Genomic DNA, 17,502 nt, shown 5'->3' with positions numbered 1-17,502 from the left:
GGCAGCGTGGATCTATATTTGGTAGATATGCTCTTTGAAGGAGTCCTGGGGCTGCCAAAAAGCTTTTAGAAAATTCCCTAAATGAACCTTTTTGGAGAAACCAAAGTGCAGGGGACAGCTCTTGAATTAATAACTGATTAAAAGCTGCAAGACGAGGTAGAAGTGATGGATCGTGTTTCGCACTGCAGGGAGGCAATGGAGCGTCCCACGTGAAGCTGGACGGCTCAGCACGCCCGTAAATGATGTGGAAAAGAGTGGGTAACGCTGTGCCAAAGCTGCTGATGGTGCTGGGCTGCTCAGCCTGGACGGAGCGGGAATCGGTGGCAAAAACTACAGAACAATTTCACAAGAGTGAGCTGAGTGTGCAAATAGTGTTGGTCAGCAAAGCTCAGGGAGGAGGAGACGGCCCAGATGATACTTTAAAAAACAACAGGCCTTGCTAACTATTGCCATGGGGGGAAGAAATCCCATTGTTGGTGCGAGTCTCCTGAAAATGCCCATTCACTGCTCTGCCGTGCTCGGAAAGCCAAATGGACCGTTAAGGAGGGAACAGAGAACAAAGCGCGACATAAATTCCTCCTGCTTCTGCGGTCCCAGTGCCGCATACATTACTGCCTGTGGCTTGCTGTGCTGGGGGGACCGAGCGGGGCAGGGAAAGCAGCGCAGAGACGGTCACAGGGGTGTGGAAAAGCTGTTCTGAAAAGGAGTGAATACATTGCCTTTTCTGCCTGGGAAAGAGTTGTTGGAGATGGAGGCTCTGCAATAGTAAGTGACAGAGGAGGTGAGTGAGGAGTGATTATTCGCGACTCTGCGTGAAGCTCGGATCAGATGAAAATTAATCTGAAACAAGTAGAAGGAAGTAGGTTGTTTCCCCAGCCTGCAAACAATGGAACTCGTCACCGCTGGATGTGAGCTGCAGGAATGGTTTTAGAATGTTCCTACCTTCCTGAACGAAAAAAAACCCAACCACTAAGACCCATTAAAGGCACTGGTCAGATACAGCACCTGCTTCGGGAGGTTCCTAAGGCCACTGTTCCCCAGGACGGTGCTGGGGAGCATTGCTCTGCCCTCGCTGCTTTCCTTAAGCTGCTCCCAGATGGGTTGTGTAATGTGGTTCAGCTGATCCCAGGTTCCAGTGTAAGTTGGGGAATGACCTATTAGAGAGCAGTGTAGGGGAAAGGGAGCTGGGGGTCCTGGGGACAACAGGGTGACCATGAGCCAGTACTGGGCCCTTGTGGCCAGGAAGCCAATGGTACCTGGGGTGGGTTAGAAGGGGGTGGTCAGTAGGTCAGAGAGGTTCTCCTGCCCCTCTGCTCTGCCCTGGGGAGACCACACCTGGAATATTGTGTCCAGTTGTGGCCCCTCAGCTCCAGAAGGACAGGGAACTGCTGCAGAGAGTCCAGCGCAGCCACCAAGATGCTGAAGGGAGTGGAGCATCTCCCGTGTGAGGAAAGGCTGAGGGAGCTGGGGCTCTGGAGCTGGAGAAGAGGAGACTGAGGGGGGACTCATTCCTGTTTACAGATATCTAAAGGGTGAGTGTCAGGAGGATGGAGCCAGGCTCTTCTGGGTGACAACCAGTGACAGGACAAGGGGCAATGGGTGCAAACTGGAACACAGGAGGTTCCACTTAAATATGAGAAGCAACTTGTTGGGGGTGAGGGTGTCAGAGCCTGGCCCAGGCTGCCCAGGGAGGTTGTGGAGTCTCCTTCTCTGCAGACATTCAAACCCGCCTGGACCCCTTCCTGTGGAACCTCATCTGGGTGTTCCTGCTCCATGGGGGGATTGCACTGGATGAGCTTTCCAGGTCCCTTCAACCCCTCACATTCTGGGATTCTGTGATCTAATGGTCTGAGTTCAGTAGGGTTCCTGATATGAATTTCTTATTTATCAGTTGGGAATGTGCAGTTTTGTAATATTTTGAGATAGACGGTTGGCTGAAAACCTGTGTGTAGAGTTGTTAGTGGCAACTCGTGAAATCCAAGGGGCTTTTAAGACAAAGCTCTTGGTCGCCTCTGGTTGTTTAATGACGGCACCACAATCTGCTTGGAGAGCAGAATTGAAAAGATGTTGGAAAACTGGAGAGATGACGTGGAATAATTGAAAGGAAATTCTGTGAATCAAGTGCGGAGTCCCATACATGAAGAACATATCAAATGCATGTATGCAGACAGATTTAAACATTGTAAAACAGCGTCATAGTAGTGAGTTGCAGCTATGTGAAGCCGTTGTATTTGTTCTGGCTTCTTCAGTCATTTATCCCCATTAAAAATGAGGCTGAAATGCAGTGCAATATTAAAGTCTGGAATACTGCGGACAGCTAGGAGAATAATCCCAGCTGCTGTTAAGAGGAATATTCTGTTAAGTCCATCTCCGAACGAGCCTCCCTGCTTCTGCAGCTGGGATAAGAGGATCTTTTTCCTCCCTTTTTAAATGCAGATCTGTGAGAAAGGGTTGGAGGAACCGGGTGTGTCAGTGTCATCATGGGACAGCGAGAGGCAATTATCCACCAGCCCAGAAAAGCTTCTTACGAGTGAGGGGGGTATGGGGAGAGCTCAGATCACCACGCTTGTGATCACTGAAATGTGCTGCTGATAGCATTGCAGAACTCTCTTTCAGAAGCATTTCCATTATGTTTTTGTCAGCATTTTTATCCAGTCTGGGGGAGTCGGGTGGTGCTCGCAGGACCTCAGTGCAGAGCTTTCTAGCACTAAACCCTCCCAAACGCATTTCTTAAAGACACTCACCAAGCTCAATGAAGGGTTTAGTACAGTTACCAGCCACCCGGCACATAAAGTTGCAATTTTAAACAAATTTACCAAAGCGTGTGAATTTACCGTAGAACAGCCACTCTGCCTGCTTTTTGCTTCCTGCGCTCAGTCACCAACAGAATTGGTAAATGCTTTTGAATTTGGCCTTTGTTACAGAACTCGCTCAGCAGCTATAGAAGCTCTCGCTTTTCCTGCTCCAATTTGACGCTGGGGAAGGTCCCACGGCCCCAGCGCTTGCCCAGGAGTTTCTGGGGTGGGTGCTCGGTGCGTTCTGAGCCCCCTCGGGGTGTGTTTCGGGATATGAGATGCTAAGGAAATCAATGAAGTTGGTGCAGCGAGCACAGCAGAGAATTAAACTCATGATTCATTTGAGTAGCTGCGCTTTGGAATTGTCTCCTTCCCACACATGAGTCATTCAGTCGGTGTGATGCCTTCCTCCAAACATCTTGATGAGTTTCGCTGGGTGGGAAATAAAAGTTATGATCCAAACTTATTGTGTTTTCTGTTCTTCTTGCAGAATTTGGTGTTCATTTGGCAGAACTGACTGTGGATCCCCAGGGCGCTCTGGCCATCCGTCAGGTGCGTTTACCTGCAACCCTAGGAGCAATTTGGGCAGTGGTTTCCTTGGTTATTAAAGTATTCTCTGGTGTTTCTAGGTGAAAAATGGGAGATAACTTTCCATTACTGCTGCTTCATTTTCTGTTAAATTTAACTAAAGCTGTCACTGTCTCTTCCAACGTTATTCAGGTGTTATGAACTTACCTTTTGTGAAAACAGTGCTTTTTGGGCTGTATAAAGTGGTGCTGAGGCAGCGCTGTGCTGGGAATGGGCACAACTGAGGTGGATGGCATCAGCAAGCAAAGCTTGATTTGTCTTTGCAGCAGCTTTTTCTGTAGGTGTTTTCTCCTTGAAAAGGAAATTGAGGTTCTGTATTCTTTAGTTACCACGTGGCCCTATCTTGTGCCCTTTTGGGGGAATCAATCTGCCTCGTGGCAGTGCTGCACAGGCCATTGTCGCCCCATGATTCAGTTCATCTTTTTACTGCAGTCACTTGTTTTTTGGGTCCGTTTCACAAAGAGTTTTGCATTGTTGGCAAACCCTGTCGCCCCTCTGGACGCAGCGCAGTGGGAACAGAGGCGGGCAAACGGGTCAGGGTGGTCGGAGGTTTTGTTCCTGATCCTTGGTCTCTCTCCTCATCCAGCTGGCGTCCGTCATTCTCAAACAGTATGTGGAAACTCACTGGTGTTCGCAGTCCGAAAAGTTTAGACCTCCGGAGACCACGGAAAGGGTAAGGTTTGGGTTCACGTTGTCTCTGTTGAGACGTTTTATCAGCCCTAGAATGCTTGTTTTGGTTTGGTTTGAAAAGTGTCAGTGCCCTTGTGTATTATGAGAATTAATGGCTTCGGTTAAAGCTTGCTGACGTTTTCCAATGACAGATTTCAGTTTAAAGCTCCGCTGTTCAGTAGGAGTGTGTAACGGCTGAAATGTCCAGATTCCGGCCCTTGGCCACTTTGACTGGACCTTCTCTCACATCTGGGGCAGGATTGATCCCATCCACACACAGCTGCTTGAGACAACCTTGTGAATTATGCCCCACAAGTGCCGCCTTTTTCTTCCTCTGCCTTCAGGGTTGGGGCACTAGTTCCCGTTTACTAAAATCCTCCAAAGTGAGCAGAGTCCCTGGGCTGGAGTTGGGATTTCTCTCCGCTACCTCGATATCTCCCATGGCGATACCTACGTCCGACTGGATTGTAGCCGTGAGCTGTTTATTGCGCGCTTGGCTGAGCACTCCGTGTGAGAAGAGTCCTGCCCTGTTTCCCCAAAAATAAGACAGGGTCTTACACAATTTTTGCTTTGAAAGATGCTGACTTTTTACATGTAGAGCTGTTTAAATTGGTTGGTTTTTTTATTAGCTGTAACTGGGGCTTATTTTTGGAGTAGGGCTTATATTTTGAGCATCCTGAAAAATCGTGCTAGGGCTTACTTTTGGGCTAGGGCTTATTTTGGGGTAAACAGGATACATTACAACACACTGTGCAGTTTTCCATAAAAACATTACAGGGTGTAGTGTGCAAGGCTTTGTTGTCTAATGAGTGTTCTTTTTGTAAAACTCATGTTGAATCAGTATCAGGATACAGTCACAGGTATGTGTATAAATATATATATTATTGAATTGCTTTATGACTGGGAACCTGTTTTTCTAACCCACATTATTCTCCGTAGGCAAAAGTCGCTATTAGGGAGCTCCTGCCCAACGGGCTGAGAGAATCCATCAGCAAGGTGCGCTCGAGCGTGGCGTACGCCGTTTCAGCCATTGCCCATTGGGACTGGCCCGAAGCCTGGCCGGAGCTTTTCAATCTCTTGATGGAGATGCTGGTGAGCGGAGATGTGAACGCCGTGCACGGAGCCATGAGGGTGCTGACAGGTACGTGTGTGCCCGAGCTCTGGTGTAGGAAGTGGTTTAGGCTTTATCCTATTGCTTTCTACTCCAGTTGAAGAAATTGGGATTTGCTGCTTCTGCTGGGCACGGTGTCCATCAGTTCCTGTTGAACTGAATGCTCAGTAGATATTGTGAAAGCTGAGGAAGGAGTTTCTGTGCTACAGCTTATAGCTCGGAAGGAGCTTCACACAGAATCGCAGAATGGACTGGGTTGGAAAAGCCCTCAGAGATCATCCAGTCCAACCCTTGCTCCAACTCCAGTCCGTTCACCAGATCATGGCACTAAGTGCCATGGCCAATCTCAGTTTAAAAACCTCCAGGGCCGGTGAGTCCAGCACCTCCCTGGGCAGCCATTCCAATGCTGACCACTCTCTCTGCACAGAATTGCTTTCTCATCTCCAGCCTCAATTTCCCCTGGCAGAGTTGAAGCCCATGCCCCCTTGTCCTATTGCTGAGTGCCTGGGAGAAGAGCCCAATCCCCCCTGGCTAGAACTGCCCTTCAGGTCATTCTAGAGAGTGCTGAGCTCAGCTCTTCGATTGCAAACCCCCGTTTTCCAAATAGCTGCAGTTTTTAGTGTGATATTTTTCTGTTTGCCTGCAAGGTTTCCCACAGGCAGGCCAGATGACATTGGTCTGGTCAAGTCCCAATCAATGCGTTTCCAATACGTTGTGAGTGTTTCCTGAATATTCTGTTGTTGCTGTTGCCTGGAAATTTGTTTTTTTATAAGAATTTCCCTTCTTTTTTCATTTTCTAGAGTTTACGCGGGAAGTGACCGACACGCAGATGCCGCTTGTTGCTCCTGTTATTCTTCCGGAGATGTACAAAATCTTCACAATGGCAGAGGTATGATCTTCGCTATTAAATTTGGTACTGAATGGTGTTAGTGGGAATGCAGAGAAACTGCAGATGTAAAGATTAACCTGTAGTATGACTTAAAGAATTGTCTCAATGCTGTGATAGTTGGTGGCATCTAATGTTTCAACAGAAATGTTGAAACCGCTGATAAAATCAGAATCAAGTTAAAGCAAAAATGAAATACAATTAAAGGGAATGCAAGTACGCTGTGTTCCTGATCTGTGATTTCAACGTTTCCTAGGTGTACGGCATTCGCACGAGGTCGCGTGCAGTGGAGATATTCACCACGTGTGCCCACATGATCTGTAACATGGAGGAGCTGGAAAAGGCAAGAGTTTACCTTACCCTACACCATACATTGAATTCCAGCTGAGCGAGGTTCTCAATAATTGTTACTATGAAAATGAAATGTTGGAGAATTATATACTCTGTCAGCTGTAATTCTGGGGAAAAGGGTGTAATTTAACACACGTAAAGTGGCTCAACCTGCCTTGATACTGGGACTTGGTTTCCATAACTCGGTTTGTGAGGTATCAGCAACCATGCTTGTGGAGCTTAGGGACAGGGGGGTCGTGTATCGGGTCGTCCCTCTATTGGGAATCCCTGTTGTAGCTCCCTGTATCTGCTCTTTCCTCCCTGTTTGCATGGGGTACAATTCAGTGCAGACATTTGGGGAGTTCTGACAACTACACCGTATCTCAGCTGCACTGACAAGGTGACTTGTGCAACAACATCCTGCAGCTGGTACCAGATCCAAAAGACAATGGTAGCTCCTTGTTCTGAGTGTCCTTTACATTGTACACAAAACTTCTTCTATTGAAATTTGACTTTAAAAGGTTGCCCGTTTATTTTCTTTTCTATAAATTGCTACAGTGGTGTTTCAGAGTTTATTTAATCATACAGTCTTAGCTGTGGAGTTACGAGGAACATTCTCAATAAAGTTATTTTTGTCTGATATTACTTACTCTGCTTACGGAGCACTTGGACATCTGGAAAAATGTTTACTACATTTTCCTAGGAAGACTCATCAGGGTAATTCTCAGGCCAGCTGCTGATGCTCCGCTCCCACAGAGCTGCTTTGCTTCGGGGGAGGAGGGCTGGGTGGAATGGTCACCCCAGGTTTGTTCTGTAGCTGGAGGGGGGCACAGGATGTGATTCATCCCATCAGATGGGAAGGAGGATGCACTGCTCCCGAGACTCCGTGCTGGGTTGTGTGGATCCCTGGTCTGGATCCCTGTTCGGTCTGAAGCCATCAGCTCAGATGTGTGCTGTGCAGCAGTCGGTGCTGTGCGGTTTGGAAGGGTGGGATCCAGCTGAGCCGAGTTCCCAGCACGAGGAGGGAGCCAAAGCCACATCTGAAACAAGTATTTCACGTGACTTTGCAACGTTCTGCAGTTGCCATGAGTCCCTCTTTGGTTTTGTAGCAGAAAAGTGCAATTTCCGTTTCTCCTCATGCTTGACATGTGAGACGGGGAGGTTCTGTTTCTGGTTCTCACCTGTGCTTGCGTTGATTCTGTCCAGGGTGCAGCCAAAGTCCTGATTTTCCCCGTGGTGCAGCAGTTCACCGAGGCCTTTGTTCAGGCCTTGCAAATGCCAGACGGACCCACATCAGACAGCGGGTTTAAGATGGAAGTGTTAAAGGTAAGTCACTTAAGACTGGTTAAAGAAAGAAAGAATTGAACACCAGTACACTGTTCGATGTGCTGGGAAACAGAGAAACTTGAGTGCGTGTCGCCTCTCGTGTTACTCATAGTGCAGTGTGTTGGCTCCCGGTGCCATACAACATGGAAATAAATTGTTCTGCCTGCAATGAAAATACCTATGGTGAGATCCATAGGGATCTGGCCATAAAATGATCCATAGGGAACAATCCATAGTGTGATCTGTCCTCGTCATTCGCTGGTCTAAGACGTGCATCTTGTCTGCACACTATGCTCAGCAGTTAAACATCTGTCTTTTCTAAAAATGCTGTAGAATTCTGCTGAAATGATGTTTTAAAAGCTTATTACGTGCAGGTGCTTCTGTAGAACTTACCTGCTCTAATACTCAATTATCTCTGCAAAGATGGAAAGTCTTTGTATTCTCCCAGTTTCCCAGAGAAGGAGAATGGGATTGCAGAGCTGTATGTGCATGGAGCTCAGCACCCAGCCCCACCAGAGCACTGGGGCGCTGGGTGCGCTGCTGGCGCCATGGGAGAGAAGAGCTCAAACCATCAGCTGCGGAATCCAATCCAGATGTTTCGTTTACTTGCACATAGGGATACACAAGACCTGGGTGACAGTGAGCCGGTTTCTGAAGGTGAACGGTGAGGCCTGTTCACATTCCCTGAACAAAACAATAAGGAAGAGTTACCGAAGAAAAGCATCACAAGTTTTTCATAATGACCGGCTTTGCACCGGAACCATGAAAAGAAATGCTGGCAGGTGCAGGAAGTTGCTGTATGTTAAACAAACCAGCAGCTCCTGAGTTGTGTGCTGTAGAACTTGTTTTCTTAGTCCTGTCCGAGGCAGCAGTACCTGGTTGTGCCACCCTGTCATTTCCCAGTAAGGGGTTGCAGGTGTCGGACACTGGAACCAGCAGGAGCTTGGTTCTTGCTGGGTGGCACCAAGGGGGTCTGGGAGGACGTTGGCACTGGAACCAGCAGGAGCTTGGTTCTTGCTGGGCAGCACCAAGGGGGTCTGGGAGGACCTTGGCACTGGAACCAGCAGGAGCTTGGTTCTTGCTGGGTGGCACCAAGGGGGCCTGGGGGAGGACGCTGGCACTGGAACCAGCAGGAGCTTGGTTCTTGCTGGGTGGCACCAAGGGGGTCTGGGAGGACGTTGGCACTGGAACCAGCAGGAGCTTGGTTCTTGCTGAATGACACCAAAGGGGGTCTGGGGAGGACGCTGGCACTGGAACCAGCAGGAGCTTGGTGCTTGCTGGGTGGCACCAAGGGGGTCTGAGGGAGGACGTTGGTGGCTTTGCTTGGGAAAGTGCCTCTTGCAGCATTGTTTTCCTTTCCCTTGGCTGTGCGCTGGGGTTCCTGGGACAGTAATAAAGAGGAAAACCAACACGGAGATAACTCCGCAGGGTGCGATCTTAATTTGAACAGGCTGCAGCTCAAGAATGTCTGAATCCAGATGCATACATTTAGATGTTTAATGAGTAGAAGTTTTCAGCCTCCAGGGAAAGCAGTTGTAATTGGTAGTTTCACTCTAACCATAGACCAGTTCTTCTGTTCTTGCTACATGCAGCTTTAATAACTGTTTTTGTTACTTACCTAACAGTGCTTGCTGGAATTGGAGCTACTTGTGCTTTTGTGTCTGCACCGATACCCAGCAGTGGTGTCTCGGAAGATGTGTCGTTATGTTCTTGCTCGGTTCCTTAGTTGCGTGTGGGCACCTGCACTTGGCCACCGCTGGAAGGCGCGACACAAGAGAGGGTTTCGGTCTAAATGCGCTGTGATGGGTGGCGTTGATGGCAGCAGAAAATCAGGACGGATTTTAGCAGTAAATTCAGGAGACCTTCTGCTGACAAATGGTTTGTAGGAGGCTTTTTGTGAAAGATGAGTATTCTGGCTGTTGACTCAGGGCTGTGAATGATTTGGTCACTTAGGGTTTCTAAGCTGATGATCCTAAATTTCTAAGGGAAAACACATTCAGGTGCAAGAGCCATAAATCGCCTTCCCTTCCAGAAGAGTGGATTTTATAGTTACTGTAAGCAGAAGTAAGAGACCTCAAGGGATTAGTTAAGCCAGCTCTACAGATGAGATCATTGCAGGAACCCCTTGAAATGCTGATGCAATGGAGGAAGGAACTGAGGTTTTTTATAGTTCATTTTCAACCAGATGCGAGTTCAATCCTATCTTATTTTCCTTAATGAAGTGCTGTGCAGCAAGCGATGGGGAGACTTGTTTTTCCTTCCCTGTCTCTTGAGAACTTTGTGCTCCAAGTTTCATGGAGTTCTCAGTGGAAATCAGAGGCAACCCTGACTTAAAATATCTTGCTTTCCATATAAGAACATCACGCAGGAGAGTGTCAAAGCTTTAACAAATAGTACCAAAGTGTACACGTCTGCCCCATCCGCTAGGATAGCAATCCTGTTTGAGAAGGAGCATTGGGTCACATCATATTGAGCAACTGTTTGTGAATTTGTACCGAATCTTTCCAAGTGTAGCTGCAAATTCAGAACAAGTTATCAGCGGGAAAGTCGGGGCCTTCAAGCCTTGTAGGAGCTGAGAGGTTCAACTTTTCAACCATGAGGATTAGGACAAAATACCAGCAGCGTAATTCGTTGTTTTGTTGTTTGATAGTTGAGCATTAATTAAATTGCTGTCTCTGAGGATGAATGAGCTGGAACTAAATGATTCTTGAATCCCAATTCCGATGTTGTTGGTGTTGAATGTGCTACTATTGATTTTTTTTGAGAGAAACGGAGTGATTGAACGTGACAGGTAGCAGAGTTAAGGCACATTTCATACAAATATGATGTACAATGCAGTAATTATATCAAGAGCACCAATTAACCAACAGTCTAAAGTATCTTACAGCCTTGCTGTAACGCTTCTTATGCTTAAAATACATTCTTTTGACACCTGTATATTATAGAACCATAGAATCATTTTGGCTGGAAAAACCCCTCAAGATCATGGAGTCCAACCATTCCCCACCCCTGGCACTGCCCCATGTCCTGGGAACCTCATCTCCATCTGTCCAACCCTCCAGGGATGGTGACTCTACCATCCTGTTCCTATTCCGTGCTTGTGCAAACGGGTGTGTTTCTTGCATGTGTAGAAGTGTAGGAAATAGGCTGTGGTCTGATTTTACTTGATATTAGAGTTAATTTTCTGGGACAAGATGGTTTCCAGGTGGGAACTGCGTCCAGGCGGTGCTGTGCAGTGATGTACATCTGATTGCAGTCTGGACCCCACCACCAAATCACTGCTCTGTCTGCATTTCCAGAGCTGTACATCTCATGTTATCTCATTCCTCCCCTGCAAAAGAGAGAGGAGCTTGTTCGAGTTCGTGCGAGTGAGGGGAGACCTTGGTGGCAGGAAGACATTGGGTTATCTCAGTTGTTGATGAAACAGCAGCCCATGAGTGTTTGTTGATGGATTTCCCTGGTTTCACTTCTAATTGATCTTCTTTTATGTTCCAGGCTGTGACGGCACTCGTGAAAAACTACCCGAAGCACATGGTTTCATCAATGCAGCAAATCCTGCCCATTGTCTGGAACACCCTGACAGAAAGCGCCGCCTTATATCCTTTGGAGGGAAAGGTTTTAACTAAAATAGCCAAGACAAACTGTCTCATACACAAGAATGACCTGAAGACAGCTGAAGAGCACGGTACATGGTGCAGTCCGCTGTGACAGACAGAATATTGGCATCCATGGGTAGATGGGACGGGTGGTAAAAGAGTCTGGGGTTCAAGTGATTTTCTCTTCCCTCCCAGTTTTGGGTGATGATACAGGAGGGAATAGAAAAATTCAGTCCCTAAACAATTGGCTTCAGGACTGGTGCTACAGGCAGGGCTTTGTGTTCTTTGATAACAGCTGGTTTTACAGGACACCAGTCCAGACGGTGATACGTGGGAAAGGTTTATCTCGCAGGGGCAAAAGGATGCTGGGACAGGAATTAGCAGGGCTCATTTGGAGAGCTTTAAACTAGACTCAAAGGGGATGGGGTGGTAGCTGGGCTTGCATCAGTAGGGCAGCACTCTGGAGTTGATGAAGGCTGGGAGGCCTCCCATACCCCTGGGGTGAAATGGGTGTGCTCGGCTCGCTCTCTGAAATGCCTGCACACCAATGCGTGCAGCACGGGGAATGAGCAGGAGGAGTTAGAAACCTGTGTTAGGGCAGGAGATGATGACCTGGTGGCAATTCCAGAGACACGGTGGGACAGCACACATGGCTGGAATGTGGTCATGGATGGCTGTGTCCTTTTCAGGAAAGACAGGCCAGCCAGGCATGCTGGTGGAGTTGCTCTTTATGTGAGAGCAACTCCAATGTATTGAGTATTGTCCAGGCACGGATGAGGAGCGGGTTGAGAGTCTGTGGGTGAACGTTAAGGGGCAGGGTGGCAGGGGTGATACTGTTGTGGGTGCCTATTCTAGGCCACCAGATCAGGGTGAGGAAGTTGACGAGGCCTCTACAGACAGCTGGGAGCAGCCTCACAGTCACAGGCCCTGGTTGTGGTGGGGGATTTGAACTTCCCTGGTGTTTGTTGGAAGGACGACTCGGCCGGCAGCCACAGTCTAGGAGGTTCCTCCAGTGCATTGATGAGAACTTTGTGATGCAAAGGGTGAAGGAGCCGACTAGAAGAGGTGCCCTGCTGGACCTCATCCTCACTGACAAGGAGGGTCTGGTTGAAGCGGTAAAGGTTGAGAGCTGCCTTGGTATCAGCGACCATGAGATGGTGGAGTTCAGGATCTCGTGTGGCAGGAGCAGGATAGCAAGCAGAATTGCAACCCTGGATTTCAGCAGGGCAAACTTTGGCCTTTTCAGGCAGTTGCTGGGGGAAATCCCATGGGCAAAGCTGCTTGAAGGTAAAGGGGCCCAAGAGAGTTGGTCAGTGTTCAGGGACTGTTTCTACCGGGCACAAGATCAGAGCATCCCGACATGTAGGAAGTCAAGGAAGGAGCCAGGAGACCTGCGTGGTTAAACAGGGAACTGCTGGGTGTGCTCAGGTGGAAGAGGAGATTTTATAGTTCATGGAAGGAGGGGCTGGGCACTTGGGGAGAACATCAGGCTGTTGTCAGAGGGTGTAGGGAGGCAACCAGGAAAGCTAAGGCCTCCTTAGAATTAAACCTGGCAAGAGGGGTCAAGGACAACAGGAAGAGCTTTTTCCAGTAGGTGTCAGATAAAACTAACAGCAGAGGCAATGTAGGCCCACTGACGAATGAGGTAGGTGCCCTAGTGACAGAAGATCCAGAGAAGGCAGAGTTACTGAATGCCTTCTTTGTCTCTGTTTGCTCTGCTGGCTGCTGTCCTGAGGATCCCGTACAGCTGAGGCCCCAGAGGAAGGCAGGACAATGGAGGAGTCTACCTCAGTTGATGAGGACTGGGTTAGGGAGCAGTGAGGCAATCTGGACATCCAGAAATCCACGCGTCTGGATGGGATGCACCCGTGGGTGCTGAGGGAGCTGGCTGAGGTCATTGCTGGACCGCTCTCCATCATCTTTGCCAAGTCTTTGGAATTGGGAGAGGTGCCTGAGGACTGGAGGAAAGCAAATGTCACTGCAGTCTTCAAAAAGGGCAAGAAGGAGGACCCGGGTAACTCTAGACCGGTCAGCTTCACCTCTGTCCCTGGGAAACTGATGGAACGACTTCTCCTTGGTGCCATCTCAAGGCAGATCAGGGATAAGAGGGGCAGTCAAGGGAGTGGAGCATCTCCCGTGTGAGGAAAGGCTGAGGGAGCTGGGGCTCTGGAGCTGGAGAAGAGGAGACTGAGGGGGGACTCATTCATGTTTACAGATATCTAAAGGGGGAGTGTCAGGAGGATGGAGCCAGGCTCTTCTGGGTGACAACCAGTGACAGGACAAGGGGCAATGGGTGCAAACTGGAACACAGGAGGCTCCACTTAAATGTGAGAAGCAACTTGTTGGGGGTGAGGGTGTCAGAGCCTGGCCCAGGCTGCCCAGGGAGGTTGTGGAGTCTCCTTCTCTGCAGACATTCAAACCCGCCTGGACCCCTTCCTGTGGAACCTCAGCTGGGTGTTCCTGCTCCATGGGGGATTGCACTGGATGAGCTTTCCAGGGCCCTTCAACCCCTGACATTCTGGGATTCTGTGAGATGTTCCATGTATCTGTTAGGTCAGTGGGGTTGATAAGGTTTCTTTTTGCTTTTAAGTCGTATATCATGAGTGATGTGAGTACCTGTGCCTGTAGCGTTGAGGCCGATCTTTGCATTGGTTCTGGTACTCTTCGTATGAAATTTGTTGTCTTAAGAAGATGTCACAACGTAAGGACTTGGGTCAAGGAGAATCTGCACTGTCCCTTGCTACAGCTGCACTAATGGTTGGTTACACTTGCTGCTGAAGTTGATTTGCCATTTGAATTTTCAAACAGTCGTTACTTCACTGCAGAAACACGCGTATTTACTTAACCTCGTCCACTTATGTGAGAACAGAAGTAAATTACACAGAAGAGGTGGAGGACCCTGTGGATTCTGATGGTAAGGACTTGTTGCTCTTTTGCTTTCTTTGGAAGAGGAATGGACTTACCTACTAATACTGCTGTCCAAACAGTGACTGAAACGCTGCAGGAGGTTGTGCTTAAAGGTTCATTTGTGGTGTTAGAACAGTGTCTGTCACTTCTTTGCAAGTTACATGTGATGCGATCAATGAAGCTGCGTAATTTAGGTTTTCTAATGGCTCAAGGAGGGAGTTCTGCAACAATTTAGAGGTAAAAGTAATGGGACAAAAGAAAACCAAACAGGTTTTAGGTTGAGCTTGATCAGTTTTAATGAGGGATGTGCGGTGAGGTGGGAAGAGAGCAGAAAGTGATGAGATGACGTTCTCCTGGGGCTGCTGCTGCCCTGGCTGGGACTAAGGATTAACAGTATCTCATCAGACAAATGGTTTGTAATTATATATAACACTGGTTTATCCATTTCTTATGTTAGCGTATGCAGTGATGGGTTTTGTTTTCACTTCTGCCTTTCTGCATATTCAGTTATGTTCTTTTTTTCCCCACTTTCCTCCTTGTTCAGGTGAAGTGTTGGGATTTGAGAACCTGGTGTTCAGCATATTTGAATTTGTTCATGCCTTGCTGGAAAACAACAAATTTAAGAGCACGGTGAAGAAGGCTTTGCCAGAGCTGATCTATTACATCCTTCTTTATATGCAGATCACAGAGGAGCAGGTGAGCGTGTTTGTCTTGCGTAGGAAGCAAATGAGATGATTTCTTCCATATACCTGATCTAAATCTCACCTCTTTCAGTTTAAAACTGTTGCCCCTTGTCCTGTCACGACAGGTCCTGGTAAAAAGTCTCCATCTTTCCTACAAACCCCCTTTATATATTGAAAGGCCTCCATAAGGTGTCCCTGGGGTCTTCTCCTCTCCAGGCTGAACACCCCAACTCTCTCAAGCTTTATTTCTTCATTAAGTATTACGCTGTGAAAATGAGGTTTATCATGCCGAAAGGAATAGCCAGCTTTCTATGATAGTGAAAAAATTGTGCTCGTGATGTGAGATAATCAGTACAGAAATTCTCCGTGGCTCCTGGCCACCCAAACCTGACAGCCATGGTCATCTTGTTTAGCTCGACATGCATCAAAACAGGCGCTCCGTTAAAGATTCATCTGCTTCTCCCATTCCTCACCTATAATTAAAACCATGTGGCGCTGATTACAGGTCAGTCCTTAGTTCTGTCAAATTCAGCACTCAAATGAGGAGCAGAAGAGCAAGACGAGCTCAAACCAGTGTCTTCTTTTCAAAGGTTTCTCTAATAGAATGTGATAACCACTTGAAGATGATGACTTCTTATGGCAGAGAAAGCTGCTGAAAGTAGTTTTGCAAGACGGAGCTGCTGGGAACAGAAAAGCTCCCTTTTCCTCTTGGTATTCTGAATTTGTTGTCCACCCGTCCTTGTCTCCTTTCTGTTTCAGATAAAAGTTTGGACTGCAAACCCACAACAGTTTGTGGAGGACGAAGACGATGATACTTTTTCCTATACAGTGAGGATCGCTGCACAGGATCTGTTGCTGGTATGAAATGTGTTCCGCGTTGAGTCGGAGCCAAAATAACAATAACAAATAATAAATCTAGCTTCATATAGGGCGTTTGGAGCAAAGACCAACTTTTAGAAGTCTGTTCAAGTGTTATCATTTCCTTCTGTGCAGGCTGTGGCTGCTGATTTCCAGAATGAGAGCGCAACTGCGTTGGCTGCAGCAGCGACGAGGCATTTACAGGAAGCTGAGCAGGCTAAAAACAACGGTGCTGAGCACTGGTAAGGAGACGGGAGGCAGGACACGGCTCTGGTGTGAATCACAAGCGCTTTTGCAGCATCATTTAATCACATTTTTTGTGACACTGCAACTGATGGACAAGGATTAAATTTGAGGACTGAGAGAAGAAGACAAAAGGAATTACAGCAGTTCTTGAGATGAATGATGAAATATCTGCCAGGGAAGGTTCAGATTGGATATTAGGAAATATTTCTTCCTGGAAAGGGCTGTTGGGCATTGGAACAGGCTGCTCAGGGCATCTGAATTCTTTTGCAGGTGGAAGATACATGAAGCTTGTATGCTGGCCCTGGGCTCTGTGAAGTCGATTATTACGGACAGCGTGAAGAACGGCAGAATACACTTCGATATGCACGGCTTCCTGACCAACGTGGTTCTCGCAGACCTCAACCTCTCAGGTACATTGGCCAGAGGAACTGCTGAGCGCCGGAGCGTGGAAATGTCTTACAAACAGAAGTGTCCGAGTCAGGTTGCTGAATGCACAGGGTGCTGTGCAATGCGGTTGTGCAGTGGCGTCCCCAGGGCACCGTGCTGGGGCCAGTTCTGTTTAATCTCTTTATCAATGATCTGGATGAGGGGATTGAGTGAACCCTCAGTCACTTTGCAGATAACACCAAGCTGGGTGGGAGCGTTGATGTGCTGGAGGGTGGGAAGGCCATACAGAGGCCCATAATAAAAACCCTTTGTCAGTTCATCTCTGTGCCGTATCTTACCATTTCCCTGCTGGGAGGACAGGATTTTGGATCATGGATGGAAGCAGCTGTCATTTTAATCTCATGGAAGTGCCTCTGAAAGCTCTGGGGGTTCTTGTTGTGTTTCAGTGTCTCCGTTTCTCCTGGGCCGTGCTCTGTGGGCCGCCAGCCGCTTCACCGTGGCCATGTCCCCAGAGCTCATCCAGCAGTTCCTGCAAGCGACCGTCAGCGGCCTGCACGAAACCCAACCGCCCTCTGTGCGCATCTCCGCGGTCAGAGCCATCTGGGGGTAGGTGAACCCCAAAATATTCCACAGCTGCAGGGTTATGGGGTGTAAATCACACCAGTGAAACCGGTGCATTAAAATAGTAATAATATCTCCATATAGATTGTGAAAGTGTTTGCTTTGAATGAAATAATGTCAGCAAGCAGGTTCAAGATAGAATAACTCTAATGAGGAATATGAAATTGAGATTCAAGCTTGGCTGCAGTAAAATGTTACAATGGATACAGTCCCAAAGAGAAGCAGAGCTGGATAGCGATGGAAAGCATAAAAAAGAAACCAGGATGGTCCTGTTCACTCACAGTAGTGGCCAAATGACATAATAAAGGCTTGTGGAGCAAATGGCACAATAAGGAATGTTTGGGGGGTGGTGTTGGCGTCCTATTTGTATAAATAAGTTGCAAGAAGAAAGAGAGATCTGCTGTATTGATTCTAATGTGGGAGTTTGTCGAGGTTTAAGGCAAGGTGGCAATAAACGGTGGCAGACGCTCCCTGTTATCCCCTTTACCTTCCACCACCC

General features: G+C 47.9%; 1 protein-coding gene across 1 annotated transcript in view; it reads left to right on the top strand.

Moving 5' to 3' along the window:
* The window catches only part of IPO9 (importin 9), a 35,580-nt gene that overhangs the window by 3,734 nt on the left and 14,344 nt on the right, over window positions 1-17,502 (top strand). Inside the window, exons 2-14 of the mRNA XM_065854495.2 lie at window positions 3,286-3,347; window positions 3,970-4,056; window positions 4,992-5,193; window positions 5,964-6,052; window positions 6,306-6,392; window positions 7,586-7,705; window positions 11,201-11,301; window positions 14,157-14,215; window positions 14,753-14,904; window positions 15,651-15,749; window positions 15,885-15,991; window positions 16,266-16,405; window positions 16,829-16,988. Coding sequence (XP_065710567.1) covers window positions 3,286-3,347; window positions 3,970-4,056; window positions 4,992-5,193; window positions 5,964-6,052; window positions 6,306-6,392; window positions 7,586-7,705; window positions 11,201-11,301; window positions 14,157-14,215; window positions 14,753-14,904; window positions 15,651-15,749; window positions 15,885-15,991; window positions 16,266-16,405; window positions 16,829-16,988 — 1,465 coding nt within the window. The remainder of the gene's footprint in view (window positions 1-3,285; window positions 3,348-3,969; window positions 4,057-4,991; window positions 5,194-5,963; window positions 6,053-6,305; window positions 6,393-7,585; window positions 7,706-11,200; window positions 11,302-14,156; window positions 14,216-14,752; window positions 14,905-15,650; window positions 15,750-15,884; window positions 15,992-16,265; window positions 16,406-16,828; window positions 16,989-17,502) is intronic.

Source organism: Patagioenas fasciata, chromosome 21 (genome assembly GCF_037038585.1).
Source record: "Patagioenas fasciata isolate bPatFas1 chromosome 21, bPatFas1.hap1, whole genome shotgun sequence".
Taxonomy (NCBI): domain Eukaryota; kingdom Metazoa; phylum Chordata; class Aves; order Columbiformes; family Columbidae; genus Patagioenas; species Patagioenas fasciata.
The sequence above is the reverse complement of the archived record's forward strand: the minus strand, read 5'-3'. Positions and strand labels throughout refer to the sequence as shown.